The 15,540-nt window shown below is 39.9% G+C and overlaps 1 protein-coding gene and 1 long non-coding RNA gene across 4 annotated transcripts; both read left to right on the top strand.

The window, feature by feature from the left end:
• LOC103697027 (importin subunit beta-1-like) lies at nucleotides 1-5,392 on the top strand. The gene is made up of 3 exons (XM_008778788.3): nucleotides 1-328; nucleotides 1,677-4,102; nucleotides 4,203-5,392. Exons 2-3 carry the CDS (start codon nucleotides 1,686-1,688, stop codon nucleotides 4,399-4,401), a joined length of 2,616 nt encoding a protein of 871 aa, XP_008777010.1. The 5' UTR covers nucleotides 1-328; nucleotides 1,677-1,685; the 3' UTR covers nucleotides 4,402-5,392.
• A 1,244-nt stretch (nucleotides 5,393-6,636) lies between these two features.
• Nucleotides 6,637-15,480, top strand: LOC103697026. Of its 3 annotated transcripts, none has more exons than XR_005507250.1 (7): nucleotides 6,637-6,876; nucleotides 9,499-10,034; nucleotides 10,397-10,445; nucleotides 11,396-11,599; nucleotides 13,943-14,222; nucleotides 14,294-14,346; nucleotides 15,159-15,480. It is a non-coding gene; the product is annotated as an uncharacterized LOC103697026 (long non-coding RNA). The 3 variants fall into 3 exon arrangements; XR_602508.3 differs by having other exon boundaries at nucleotides 10,321-10,445; XR_602509.3 differs by lacking the exon at nucleotides 9,499-10,034 and having other exon boundaries at nucleotides 6,648-6,876; nucleotides 10,321-10,445.
• Nucleotides 15,481-15,540: the final 60 nt, after the last annotated feature.

Raw genomic sequence — 15,540 nt, 5'->3', positions numbered from 1 at the left:
ATAACTCACCCTATTTGCCCTGCTATAGCCTGTCACGAACGACTTTTTGTTTTTCTCTTCCTACACAGGTACCTACAATCGTAGGTCCGGATGCTCTAAAAGAGGGTAAGAATATCAATATTTCAATAGAAATACTAAAAGATATAGATATCGAAGAATTTCTATTTCCCAGCTTCACAATTGGCTTCCGCTTCCAGTTCTCCCTTCTTCTCTTTTCTCTCCCTAGGGTTTCTCTACTCTCTTCGCGCCGCGGCCGCCAAATCCGCGCGTCTTATCGTCGATCGGCTCTCAGAAATCTCTCCGGCGATCGGGGCGTCGAAGAATATCTGTAAGTTATCTCAAAGACAGCCTTTTTTTTTTTCCATTCGATTTGGGCCAGATTTGAGGAATTTAGCCGGTTTGTCCCCGCGCAAGCCACTAGGGTTTTATTGGTGGATCAGGGTTCTTGATCCACGGTTTTAATTCGTAAAGGTGGCCTTTCGCTAATTCGATTTCAGTGTTTTTTTCCTTGTTCCGGTCTCTTGTTTACTGTGATTCAGATGGTTTGGAATTAGGGATTTATTTGGTGTTGTTGGTATTCGGATTTGCGCACTAATTCTTTTCCTTACCAAGGTTCGATGGGTTATAAATCATGGCTTATTTTCAAGTAATCTGTTCTTTTTTTCTTGTGGGTTTGGGACTGAAAAGAGTCATGGATGACATAAAGTTGAAATTTTGATAAATATAGTATGAACCCTGGATTTCATTTTTGTTGATCTGTAAAAATTAGCGTACTGTTAACTAAAACTGCCTTATGGATTTGTTCAGATCTGCTGTTTATATTGAGAAATTAAGAAAACATACTGAAGATCTGGCCTTATTGTTGCTGCTGATATTTGCGTCCTGTTTAGTCAGTTATGGTTGATGCATTTCAGCTTGGTTCATAAATATTAATAATCACTCCGACGAGATTGATCTTATTATGTGTCTTTTTGCTTGAATTTGCTTCTCAAGTTTCAATTTTTTCTTGTTCATGTTTTAATCGTTTAGTTGGGTGATATAGATTAGTACAGATCTCTTCACCTTTTGATTGGGGATAGTGCTCCTTATACTGAACAGATGTAGTGAAAATATCATATAGTTTTTGACGTACCCTTGGTGCTTCTTCTTTTGCTTCATTTGTATCTATAATATGATGAACAAGATTATATTACGTATCATCCATATTAGGCTTGCCCTTCTAACTATTGGTTTTTCACTCTTGGTGCTGTCATTTTTTATTGGATTTCCTTTGAGATCATTTGTTTCTTTGTAGGGAGAATGTTAAATGAATTCAAGCATATGTTCTGTTGATTGTATTATGTTCGCTAATGAACAACTGAAATAATGCCTGATTTCTTGTGGGCTTATCTAAGTTCTCTTGGGCCCTTCATGTAACTGTGGCATGAACTTAAAGTTGAGCAGCCTGTTCGCATTTGCAAACTTTGGGTGCTCCTTTTTCTGTGGTTCTGAATATATGGCACTTAGCTCCAGGCTGTTATAGAAGGTTCTTATTCAGGGTCGAAGCACCTGCGCTGTGGGCCATGGGGATAGAAGATGATATAAGAAATCTTTTTTTTGAAAAGAAGGAAAAAAAGAAGGCCACATTTTAGCTGTATCTGATTGCTTCTCTCTTTTTTTTTTTCCTTCCCTCTCAGAAGCACAAGATGGCAATGGAAGTAACCCAGATCCTCTTAAATGCACAGTCAGTGGATGGTTCAATTCGGAAACATGCAGAAGAAAGCCTGAAACAATTTCAGGAACAAAATCTTCCTGCTTTTTTGCTGTCTCTTTCCAGTGAGTTGGCAAACAATGAGAAGCCAGTGGATAGCCGTAAATTAGCTGGCTTGATTCTTAAAAATGCCTTGGATGCAAAGGAGCAGCATAGGAAAAATGAACTTGTGCAAAGATGGTTATCTTTGGATATGGGTGTGAAGGCCCAGATCAAAGCATACTTGTTGCAGACCCTTTCTTCTCCTGTACCTGATGCTAGGTCCACTGCATCCCAAGTTATTGCTAAAATTGCAGGTATTGAATTGCCCCAGAAGCAATGGCCTGAACTCATAGGCTCTTTACTGTCCAACATACACCAGCTCCAGCCTCATGTCAAGCAAGCAACACTTGAAACCCTCGGTTATTTGTGCGAGGAAGTTTCTCCCCAGGTTGTTGACCAAGACCAAGTGAATAAAATACTTACCGCAGTTGTTCAGGGCATGAATGCTTCTGAGGGGAGCCCTGATGTCAGGTTGGCTGCTACACGAGCATTGTACAATGCATTGGGATTTGCGCAGGCTAATTTCTCAAATGACATGGAGAGGGACTATATTATGAGAGTTGTTTGTGAAGCGACTCTGTCACCCGTGGTGAAGATACGACAGGCGGCATTTGAGTGTTTGGTCGCTATTTCATCTACCTATTATGATAAGCTTGCATCATACATGCAGGATATATTTAATATTACAGCCAAAGCTGTGAGGGAAGATGAAGAGCCTGTTGCTCTTCAGGCTATAGAGTTTTGGAGCTCAATCTGTGATGAGGAAATTGACATCTTGGATGAGTATGGAGGTGATTTTACTGCTGATTCTGACATCCCTTGCTTTTATTTTATTAAGCAGGCTCTTCCTGCTTTAGTTCCTATGCTATTGGAGACACTCCTTAAGCAGGAGGAAGATCAAGATCAGGATGAAGGGGCTTGGAATCTTGCAATGGCTGGGGGAACATGCTTGGGTTTGGTTGCAAGGACTGTTGGAGATGACATAGTCCCTCTTGTGATGCCCTTTATTGAAGAAAACATAACAAAACCAGATTGGAGGCAAAGGGAAGCAGCAACATATGCATTTGGTTCTATTTTGGAGGGCCCATCACCAGACAAGCTCACTCGCATTGTCAATGTTGCCCTGAACTTTATGCTGACTGCATTGATGAAAGATCCAAATAATCATGTCAAAGATACTACTGCATGGACTCTCGGAAGAATATTTGAGTTTCTTCATGGCTCAACTGTGGAAACACCTATAATAACACCAGAAAATTGTCAGCAGATCCTCACAGTCCTGCTTCAGAGCATGAAAGATGTCCCTAATGTTGCTGAAAAGGCCTGTGGCGCTCTCTATTTCCTTGCTCAAGGTTATGAGGATGTTGGTCCAGCATCACCATTGTCTCCTTACTTCCAGGAGATTATCCAGGCTCTCCTCAATGTTACCCACAGAGAAGATGCTGGAGAATCTCGTCTGCGAACTGCAGCTTATGAGACTCTGAATGAAGTTGTGAGGTGTTCGACAGATGAGACAGCTCCAATAGTGATGCAGTTGGTGCCGGTTATCATGATGGAGCTCCACCAAACTCTTGAGGGACAGAAGCTGTCATCTGATGAGAGAGAGAAGCAAAATGAGTTGCAGGGCCTTCTTTGTGGGTGCTTGCAGGTGATTATCCAGAAGTTGGGGGCATCAGAGACAACAAAGTATGCCTTCTTGCAGTACGCAGATCAGATAATGGATCTCTTTTTGAGGGTTTTTGCTTGCCGAAATGCAACAGTTCATGAAGAGGCTATGCTTGCTATTGGTGCTTTGGCATACGCCACAGGTGCAAATTTTGTCAAGTATATGCAAGGATTTTATCCTTATCTGGAAATGGGTCTCCAAAACTTTGAGGAGTATCAGGTCTGTGCCATCACTGTTGGTGTTGTTGGAGATTTATGCAGGGCATTGGAGGATAAGATTTTGCCTTTTTGTGATGGAATCATGACACAACTCCTCAAGGATCTGTCCAGCAATCAGCTGCACAGATCTGTGAAGCCCCCAATATTTTCGTGCTTTGGCGATCTTGCTTTGGCAATAGGGGAGAGCTTTGAGAAGTATTTGATTTATGCCATGCCTATGCTCCAGAGCGCAGCAGAGCTATCTGCACATGCCGCGACTGCTGATGATGAAATGCTTGAGTACACAAATCAGCTCAGGAATGGAATTTTGGAAGCTTACTCTGGCATATTGCAAGGTTTTAAGAACTCTCCGAAGACCCAGTTGCTGTTGCCGTATGCTCCTCACGTCCTTCAGTTCCTGGATGCTCTGTACAACGAGAAGGACATGTGAGTTTCCAGACCATGGCTCTTTTTTCAGCTATTCTTTATATGTTTCATTAATCATTTTGTCGATGATTACCCATGTCTGGTTTCTTGTGTTTATCAGGGATGATACAGTGATGAAGACTGCAATAGGTGTTCTGGGCGATTTGGCTGATACACTAGGCAGTCATGCCGGTCCTTTGATAAATCAGTCTGTTTCGAGCAAAGACTTTTTGGAAGAATGCTTGTCATCTGATGACCATTTGATTAAAGAAGCTGCCGATTGGGCTAAGTTAGCTATCAGTCGGGCAATTGCTGGTTGATGATAATTCCGGTGCCTTAGAAGTCTGCATATGCATTTGGGTCGTGTCAAGTCTGGTCTGGGATTGCATACGTGTGTGTCGGTCATCACCAGTTTCGCACAAAAGGGGTGGAGTCTTACCAGGGGTGGAGTCTTACCAGTTGTTGCTAGCTCATGCATCGGCAACATGGAGTCGGGTTCCCCTTTTCATTTGCACCAAGAAGTAGGATAATTATGTCCCTTCTCGAAAAAGCTGGAGGGAGCTCTGTTTCTGTTGGCTGCACAGCCTGAGGTCTCATTTTCATGGCTTGCATAAGACCTTTGTGTCACTGTCAGCGTCAGTTATGCTCATTGCATTTTATTTGTGACCTTCCGATGCTATCCTTTTCCTGCGGGCAAGCAATATTAGGTTGGCCGTCGCAAGCGAATAGCACCCAGTGCTAAACAGGATTTTACTTTCCTCGCAAGAGCAATTTCTTGTTTCACCATGCTCTCCTCCACTTTGGTCAAGTTGGAAATATATATTTCTTGCCCCGGACTCTGCATTGTTTAGCCTTTTTTTTTTATAATCTTCCTTTTTTGGCATTTTGTCTTGGTCTTGCATTGTTTCAGCAGTTGGTCTGTCTGCATTTCATCATCCCCCGCCTCTGGATACTTTGGAGTTACATGTGGTTTTTGTTGTAAGCATTACCCATATGTAATCAGGTTTCTATATGTTGTTGCGTCAGTCATTTCATCATTTCTACAAGTGTCTTAAGCATCCATATGCAATTGCATTGCATATATCTAGATAAACCTTTGCTCGCCACCCTATTTCTGTTCCCTTTCCAGTGGGCTCTTCTTCTGAGATCATACTTAAAACCGTGTAAGCCATTATGAAAGATAGTTTGCCCGTATGTATCTGTGTAGCTTGTTGTTGTTGCACGGAATGGGGCTTGTGCAATTTTTCCCCAGCCCTAGTGTTTCAGTCTGCTGGTAATATGAATTTTTTTATTTGGTTTTGGGCCATGTCATATCATACGTGGCAGCATTCTAAATATTTATTTGCCTTTGCATTAGCATTGCAGGCGATCCAACTTCTATTTTTTAGTCTTGTTCCTGTGGTAGCTTGTATCAAGAGCTGCATAGGCTGGAAGGAGTATTTCGCAGGAAGCAATTCCTTGGTTCGGATATCCTGCGGTCCACAGATCGGTGAAAGGTCTGTGTGTTTTTATCAACCCCTAACACCTTTACGCAAAAAGATCAGCATTAAAAAGAAAAAAATAATCATACAACTTCACAGGATACGAGCGTACCTTATTTGGTCTTACACCCCTCTCATTACTTTATCATTTACTGCCTACCGTCTGTGGATCTTCTTATGAAATCTAGTGCACCTTTTACAGCCAGGCTCTGTTATTGGTGGGTTTTCCCTCGTATATGCGGAGATAAATTGGTGTATTTCACCCTTCCTTAGCTCAGATCCTTTGTGGTTTCTGTGTCTGGCTGGTCCCCTCAGTTCAATCATCCGCCATCCATGTGGCTTCCACAAATTGAGGACCAGTGATTTCAGACAACGTTCAGATCAAACTGAGTGATGGAAGCATGCATCCACGGTGGAGGCAGAAACTGACAAGTAGTAGTGAGATTAATGGTTATGTTCAGAATTTTCTTGGTTCACAATTCACATCCTTCTCTGTCAGCTATATGTACGCGAAAGCATCCCTTGGTTTAGGTTGAACCTGCTTATCCCGGGACGGACTCGGCCCTGATTTTTCAGCCCAATGGATGGGGATGGGCCTAAAAATCAAGCCCATTTTTTTATATGGTCCATACTTGGGTTTACATCGATCGGACCCAGCCCGAACCTGATTTTATAAATTGTAAATTAATAAATATATTATATATTCTTTAATGTACTATATTAACCTTAACGTTTCTAATTGTTACTTCCCTATTATCCTTTAGATCCCGAATCCCACAAAGCAATCAAAAAAAATAAGGGCTTTGGTGCCCAAGGCCCGGCCTCGAAGCTCGAAACCCCATATGTAGCGGACTTGGGCCAGGCAAAGAGGTCCGAAGGCCGGGGGCCATAGAAATTGGTGCAGTCATCTGGCCTGAACCCAGCCCGAACCCATCCCGGACCGCCCGATAAGTAGCTGCAGTCGATATGAACTCACTAGATCTCGGAACTAATCCTTGGGAATGTATGGGCCGGAACGGGCCGGGGCCGATAAGGAATATATATGAGGAAAGGTCCTTATATTAATATAATAATTACCTCCGAGGTGTTTACCTCGGCCCCATCGCGGGCGCCCGTCGAAAGTTTCAGGTTCTCTCTCTCGCGGCGAGAGAGCGGACGAAGACGAATAAGGGTGTTGGTGCGGCTGCATGGCCTCTGGTTCCCTTTAGCACCGCACCGAGGTCCAGGCCTCAAGGTGCGGTCGCTCATGGCATTCCACCACCGATGTGGGCCCTCGCCATCGATGTCGCTCTTGGTCCTGCCATTCTTTTGCCGGTCTCTTTCCCTTTCCAATCTTTCTTTCTTCTTTTTTTTTTGGCCAAAATCTTGATTAATTTTCTTATATATGAATGATTAAAACGTAAAGGATCTCCGAAATTAGAGCTGACTTTCGTTTCTTAGGTAGCCATGATTTTAGAATTCTTTCAGTGTTCATGTGTTCGAATGCCCTTGCCGGTATGTTACCCTTAGCTAGCATCTTGATTGGTATTCTTCATTTCATATTTGCTTTCCTCTTCTTCGGTGGATTTTTTTATATCTAATGTACGGATTAAAACGTGGATGCTGAATATAAGAAAGCGTTGTTGTATCTGAGGAATGAAAGGACGAGAAACCTCCACTCTTTGTAGGTGACAAGCTGTGATTGAAAATGTCGATTTCATGGGCATCTAACGCTACAGCAAATTTAGCCATCTTGATCGACATATTTGTCTATTTGGTTGGTCGCTTAGAATTTAATTATCATTACCAATGCGTGCTCAAGTATCTAATCGAGTAAACACTAAATTCGTGCAAAAATGGGGCTGATAATTTGACAAAAGGTTGACTTTTTTCTGTTTGCATAGATGCTCCGAATGGTTAGTTCAGCAGGAAAAAAAATTAGAACGGTCCAGAAGGATTTGTTGGAGCACATGCATCTGTTTGGAAGATGTGTAATCAACTACTTTCTGCTGAAAATTTTCATATATCATGATGTTGGGTAATAAAAAATTAGAAACATTGTTTGAAACAAAAGCTTCCATTTCTTTTTCTGTTATGTTTTAGCTGTGTTATACAACACAAAAACTAATCTGACTCACATAATTGAGCTTACTTAGTTTAATACAGATACAGGATCATGTTATGCTCAAAGGAAAAGTAGATCTTAGATGGGGTGGATTAGGTTTCTCATTTACCCAGCTGCTGAAGAAGTTGGATAATCATTTGCCTTTTCTTTTGAAGCTTGTCGTATTTGTGCATCAACAGCATTTTCTCAGTTGATAATGCATGGTCATCTGAAATTTCAAGTGATGCACAAATATCAGACTTCCTATGATCAGTTTTTCTTTTGTTAAAAGAAAAGCTATTTTATACTGGCAATCTTCACTAGGCTATTCTGTGTGTCTCCAGTCTATAAACAAAATTTATCTTTTATTGAATGGTTGCTTTAATTTCTTTTCCATATTGTTTTACTGAATTTAGATGTGAGATAAGTGAATTTTATATGCATATTATATATGCAGCCTTTGTCACTCATTCCAGACATGGACTATTTTTCCCATTGGATCTATTGTACCGTTATATGGTACCGATCAAATTTTCTTGGTAAATCCAGTCATGCGATGTTTATCAATTTCTCAACATACAGTAGACTTACATCTTAAGTCCATCATAAGACTAAATTATCGTTGATTTGTTTACAATGCATGTATCACATTTACCATAAAAAAATTAGTTTGATATCATCCTCTGTTTCTTGTTGCTGAATCTATGTTTGTAGCTCTCTGTTTAAAGAATGAGCAGTAGAAAGAAAGTATCATCAATTGTGTTTATTCTCTTAAATCATGATTTTGTGATTTTCTATTACAAATGTATTTAAGTTGAGGCAATTATTAATATTATTATTATTTACTTTGAAGCACAAATTCTTGGGACAAGTGTCTCCTGATGGATCATGGATTTAAATAAAAAATGCAGGAGTGATTCAACTAATTTCCACCCCTGCATCTTGGTTTTTTCCTATTATATTTTGTATACAAATGGAAGCACATTTAATTTTGTCAATGCCGAACCTAAGTCCAGATGGAAGAAGGTGAAGGACTGAAGTTAGGTTGGCAGTCAATTGTAAGAAAACATGTCAAACTCCGAAATGGAGAATGTAGTAAAGATAAGAATGTGTAGATGGACCTGTGGTAAATAGGGGAAGGATAGACTAAGAATTTAGAATATTAAAAGAAAATGATGGAAAATTGGGTGAGATGTTATGCTTGTTTATAACAGAGATCTAAGAGTGTTTTGGTAGGGAGATATACTTTAACCTTTATTGACAGGCGTGGGAAGAGGAGAAAGAAGTTCTGTGGATGGAGGTTGTGAAAAGATAAACTCCTTAACATACATCAGAGGGCAACCCTAAACAGGAATTCTTGGCGAATAAGGTTTCATAAACCCCATCTGAAGTAGCTGGGACCAGGCTTCATGGATATGGTTTTGGCTAGAGATAGCATGCATGTTTTTTCTGTTGTATGGTGACTGGTCATGAGCGCAAGCATGAGAAATATCCTTGGAGGCCTGCTTTATGTTTTCTGGTTATATATACCTTAATGACTTTGAGAGGAAATGGATGCGAGAACAATACATAAGTGGGAAAAACACTCAAGAACTAATGCCATGCGGTTTTTAACTGATTTTCCTGAGCAGGAGGGTAGTTTCACAAATGTATTCTTTAAAGAGATTGATAAATTCACTCCCTAATATATTATAGCATTTACATTTTTTGTTACTTATCAAGCTAGAGTAAAATCCTTACGATAAAAGGATGTCCGAACAAAAAATCTAGCAACTATTCTTAATCTGCCTCACCCTACCTATTGTCTTCATTTGGTGTTTCTTATTGTTTTTCTTTTCTCTCTTTTATTTTAGGGCTTTGGAGATGACAAGGTAAGATGTCAAGCAGCAATGAACAGCAAAGAGCAAGTCACAGTGTGCTACAAGATCTAGGGGCATTAGTAATTGGCAACAAAATCCCTATTTCCCTCCCTCCCTTTATCTTTCCCTTTCTCTATTCCTTCTTAAGATAACCTACCTCTCTCTATCTCTCTTATTTGTTTGTTTCGAGGGCTTCTTGCTGGGAGAGTTCAGTTTTCCTATAAGACCGCCCTATCTTATCTTATCTTGCTATGTGGAAACGATTTGAACTTGTTTCCTACTTTGGTTTCCGTCTGGCTTGATAAATGCACTCTAAGTTCCAGAAGGTTAGTTCCTTTAGGGTGAGAACTGAACTAAGGAGATGTGTTTATTGAAGATAGCAGTAGCTGCATGGGTGGGGAAAATGGTGTAAATGTGCACTCTGTTCTCATATTTATATTAAAAACAAGAAGATGTCATATGCCAAGCAAAGTTGGACTTAAAGGCTTTCCCATTGTATGATTATAGAGGAGCACGTTTCTTCTATAGAGGTGATTACCTAATAAGCATGATGTAACATGCAATAATTCTTTATTTCCATGCTTATATGTTTTTATTTTATAATCTTGCCTGCTTATCAAATTTTCAATCAATCTATTTGTGGAAAAAATGTGCTATTGCAGTTGATTAAAAGATACTCTGTGCTCCTGTGATCACATGATAGTTTCACACACATATATGCGTGGAATAGAAGCATGATTGCTAATTATCATTGGAAGTTTGAAACATTTAATTTGACATACTATTTTGTCTTTTTATAAAAAACACCCTCTGCAGGTACTCTTCTTATATTTACATCTCAGTGGCTTAATTCTTGGGGCCATGACTAGTGGCTAAAGACATGTAATTACAGGGAGAGTCAAATTTACTTGAATGTATGCTGAACCTGCTAGAGATATCAGGTAAAATAAGATGGAACAGATATTACATGTCTATTTGTCTTCATGCTCAATTCTATGCCTTCTTATAAGAATGCCTGCATGTGCACAGATTTAAAATATTCAATCCAAAAAACTATTTAATTGTGTACCTTATTATCTTTAGATAAACAATACAAGTATACAGATTGCAGAGACTAACATAAATATTCCCATCCCACATTCGCAAATGCATAGATTTGTGCAATTGTCAAAATCTGTCTTTTTAATGAACTAGGTATATATAAACTTCAGTTAGGGGATGTATTTACATGCATGGTCTAGGATGATATTTTTGGTTGCTGAATTTTGAAATATCTAGTCTTGTATTGAGTTTTTTTGTTTAAACATCATTAGAGAGAGGTGAGAGGAGTGACTTTCTACCACTTGTGTGATGATAGCTGGCTCAGATGTTACCCTTTTTGTCCCACCTGACAGCTTCGGAGGATGCAGGAAGTAATCTAATGCATTCATGGATAGCATAACTATAACAACATTTCGCTATTATGTTAAACTTGTTTTCAAAATCTTATGAGAAACTAGGATGTGTCATTGGCCAATGTAGTTTGCCTTCGGCTAAGTGCAAAGTGCAACATGGATTCTGGACAGATATCTAGGGGTTGGTTGAAAAAAAACATCAAGAAGATTTCAAAATTCAGGAGTTCAATGTCCACAAGAAAAGGAGTGAGCAAACTGGTGTAGCTATATAGTGGGATTACTTCTGTATATTTCAGATCCTGCCCTACGAATCCAATTTAAAAGCTAAAACATATCGAAGTGTTTGAAATTAATATGAATACCTGTAGTTCACATGCTTTCAAATTCTTCCACTATCACGATATACAGATTTGCTAACTGTTCATCCACTATTTGTGCATAATAACCAAATCATTTGATTGAATATTTCATAACATTCTATTTTCTGGGACTTCCAGATCCTGATGCAGATGCTGAAGTACATATTGTACTGAACTCTCTTGTTGTATAGCTGCTGAGAGTCGCTATGAAGACAATCGGGAATGCTAGCCATTGGCATTCTGGTCCTTTTTAGGTTTGGTGATGTTCAGGGAGTAGAAGACATTTCTTCATGGCAGCACAGTCATGGCTAAGAATTAAGAGCATAATACCAAATATTAGAGGTACATTATTTGAGACATTGGACCTAAGCTTATATTGCTGTAGTTCTATAATGTAAGTGTTAATGAATAGGGAAAATATATCTGAAGTAAACAATAAATTTCTTTTAGAAATTGTGCAAACTTTTGGATTATAGGCCTTTGAAGTTTGAAATTTCTTTGATCATTTTCCCACATCAGCTAATAAATAAATACTTGTGCATAAATGCACATTATTTCTCTTTTGGTTTATTTAATCCAACATACCTGCATCAAAATTTTGTTCGAAAAGGAAAAATAGCAACGATGATATTGATGTCTTTGTGGTTAAACAAATACATAGTTCTCTATGAATGCAAATTGTTCATGTTTCCAGTTTAATTGATTCAACATACTGGCATCAAAATTTTGTGCAAAAAGAAAAAGAAAGTGGCAATGATAACATTGATATGCTTATCTAGTTAAAGGATTGAGAATCTACTCAGACTAAACTTCAACATTGGTATGGACATCGCATTATGCTCAACTTTTGCCCATGTCTCGAAATAAAGGAGATAGAGACATGGGGAGCATGGAGATGCCGCACAGATGTGGCCCATTGATATGTGCAGTCGTGCATTAGTCATGTGCATTGTGTAAAATGCTAAACATTGCATTAGTCATGTGGATTGTGTAAAATGTTAAACATTGTGCATAAAGTATTATTCGTTTCAGTAGCACATCAAGGAATTATAGTTCCCCTCTTTTTTCTTAGAAGTACAACAGGTTTAGGGTAATAGGAGTCATATTACTGACTTTTTTGTTTCTTGATGGTGGTGGAGACCTAATGCTGTGATAAAACCGAAGGTAGTGGGAGTATATACGCACTGTTGTATGGCAGGGAAATAAAGCTAGGGATATGGATAGGTGGTCAACTTCATGAAAGTGGTGACCTTAATGATAGGATGGCCACCACCCGTATCTTGGTCCCGATTCTACTAACAATACAGTGGTGGTGGTGGTTGGGAGAGGTCCGAATTTTTCCCATAGACAGAAACACCTCACGCAACCAAACTATGAATATCAGATGGGTAAGAGAACAGAGAAATACACAAATATAGAAAGTAAAATAGAAAGCGGGAGCAAGAAGATCTGTAACAGTGTGCAGCACCAGAGGATCATCCAATGGTTTTGTTTTGACTATTACTTGGTGCGTTCTTACCTTGTTCTTTTCTTGCACCTCCTTTTGCTGTCACTCTCTCACGCATGTTTATTAGAGACATGCTTAATCCACTCCATATGGCTCAGCTTAGATTCTTTCACTTGTTTTTTATTTTTATCTTCCCTTGGGAAACTCCTGCATTTTGCTGGGTATTTAAGAATTAAGATGCATATAATCAGATGTCATTGTCAAACTGCCATTCCTTAAGCTCCTTTTATGAATGCGAAAAATGGATTGAATTTGTTTTTATATATTTATATATTTCCTGACAAGATATTGCTGTTATGACTTGAAATTAGTTATCTTGTCACATAGTTTGTGGTAGCCCTTCCCAAAAGCTAGCATTGTATTAATTCTTCTCTTAGGCATTCTGTAAAAAAATGGTGAAAGTTAAGTAGCAGGGCTTTTCTTCTGTGCTCTAACTTGTAGTATCTTATCGCCCTCCTCTTGAAATGCTTTCACGTCTCCGCCCAAGATACGCGGTACTGACTGTACCGACGTATCGGTGGGCATCGGTACCGGTACGGTACCGAACCAAACCGAGCCGAACCTGTACTGTACCGATGGGGCTAAAAGCCAAAAAAAATTTAGAGCCGGTACGGACTGGTCGGTTCAGGCCGGTACCGGATCAGTACGGGTCAGTATCGGTCGGCACGCGTCGGTACCGGATCGGCATGGGCCGATACGCATCGGTACGGGCCGGTACGCATCGGCTCGGGCCGGTACGCATCGGCTCGGGCCGATACGCATCGGTACGGGCCGGTACGCATCGGTACAGTTCGGTACGCATCGGTATGGTTCGGTACCGAAATATGTAGCTGTACCATACCGGTAGGATTCGGTACCGATATGTACCGGCCGGTACCGATCCGTACCGACCGGTACGGCAGACCATGCGTCTCCCTTTTAGCAAACTCTTTGATTGTCTGTTGCCACTTGACATGCAGTTGCAAAAGGTTGAAACGAAACTACTCTTTAGACAGGATATATCCCTTAGGTTTGGAAGTGGTACCTGTGGGGTTTGTAAAATTTAATTAAATCGTAATGAAGCTGGTATAACATAATATTGAGTTGGCTAGGCTAATAACCGAGGGAGTTGAAGCATGCAAGAGGCATGTATGTTTTGCTTCTACCACCACATAAAAAAGCTTTTTGGTGGTGAACAGGGAATCAAGAATTCTGAAGTATCTGAAGTTAGTGCAGTTGACTTCTTGTTGGTGGGCTAATGGATATCATCATCATTCTAGAAGACAATCATGAGTTGTGGACCATGTCAAAAACCTACAAGGCTTTTTCAGCTGCCACCAGTCGAGCATAAGAGGAGCCACACCCCTCCCTTTAACACCCACCAGCTCCTGAGAACAGCAGCAGTAGCATTAACCATGCCAAGACTCGTGCCTGTCCTCATTCTCATTTTCCTAATTCTTCTTTTTGAGACGTCTTCAAGTACGTAATTTTTTTTCCTGTCTCTGTACTCCATTTGTTTCTTGATTTGTTAAGCAATTTTTATTCCACAGGCCCAGTCCAGAGCATTGAGGATGGAATTAAACCTGGACACTTGGTGAGCAAGGTAATGTGGATGGCTATGCCCCCATATTCAAATTTCTGCATACAAATAAATGCTCCTTGCATAATGCTGAACACCCATTCAGGCATGAACTTTGTTGCCGGGACAAGGTTTTCTGGTTCTCCTAAATCTTAGAGGCCGCACGCATGCAGCTAGAAATGCTGCTTCATGTGCTATCACAAGTTGGCTGTGGTATGAAGTATGGTGCTCTGATTTTAAAGTGGCGCCGAAGCACCTTCATGTTAGTTAAATCCTGTGTTTATAGTCTGAAAAAACTGGCGATGGTTCGTGAAGAATAGCCAGAGAAACTACAAAGTAATCCAACATGGACCGTTGTTTGACATATAGTTTGCATTTATGCTACATTCAGCATATAATCAAGGTTTTGTAGTGATGCCATCATCTTCCTATGATCATATGTAATATTCAGATAACCTGTTTTTTATACCATGGAACACATTAAGGAAAACCAAAAAGCATGGATCATTCAAAAAAAAAAAAGAAACTGCTAGACAAAAATAATCAAGAATTTGATCTGTGAACACTGTTGATTGTGGAGCATCATTGCAGTACTTTGGGTCCATAACTCTGCTCCATGCAATCTTATGGAAAGAGGTTTCTTACCTTGTCCGGTCACACTCACACAAGCACAAAAATGTATTTTGACATGTAAAGAAAGAATCATCTGCCCCATGAATTTTAGCTTGTATCACGTATAAATTTCTAGATGACTTTCTGTCTGCATGATAAATTATTATTGTAAGTATCTATATTTGCTCTCTCTTACCCTTTTTTAAAAATGTCTTGATGTCCAGATGCGTGCAATAAGGGCTCTAGGGGAGATCACACTGGATTATGACGACGGAGGAGCTAACCCCAAACATGATCCCAGGAAGGGGAAGCCAGGGAATGGCGGCAAGAATCCGTAACTCCCATTTGCCCATCCCCACATAAAGTATGTACGCATGCATGTATGTATGCATGCATGCCACTAAACAAAGCAATAGAGATTATGATCCCATGCTGTTATTTTTTATGGTTGTTATTGAGGTCATGTACTTGCTCTCTCATATTCCTCTCCCTTTGATGAATCAGTTCCCATAAATAAACCGAGAGGTCCGTAATAAGTTAGTCGTCTCTTTCTGTGTCATTTGTCTCCCAGATACCTGTTGTTGCCCAGGAATCTCATAGCGAACA

The sequence above is a fragment of the Phoenix dactylifera genome, unplaced genomic scaffold (assembly GCF_009389715.1).
Source record: "Phoenix dactylifera cultivar Barhee BC4 unplaced genomic scaffold, palm_55x_up_171113_PBpolish2nd_filt_p 000139F, whole genome shotgun sequence".
Lineage (NCBI taxonomy): Eukaryota > Viridiplantae > Streptophyta > Magnoliopsida > Arecales > Arecaceae > Phoenix > Phoenix dactylifera.
Note: the sequence above shows the minus strand (reverse complement) of the source record. Positions and strands in the feature narration are given on the sequence as shown.

What these genes read in the sequence shown, in the direction of transcription:
- LOC103697027 (XM_008778788.3), top strand. Translation starts at nt 1,686, where the DNA reads ATGGCAATGGAAGTAACCCAGATCCTCTTAAATGCACAGTCAGTGGAT. An exon ending in CTGTACAACGAGAAGGACAT is followed by an intron (nt 4,103 to 4,202) that starts GTGAGTTTCCAG and finishes TGTGTTTATCAG; the next exon opens with GGATGATACAGTGATGAAGA.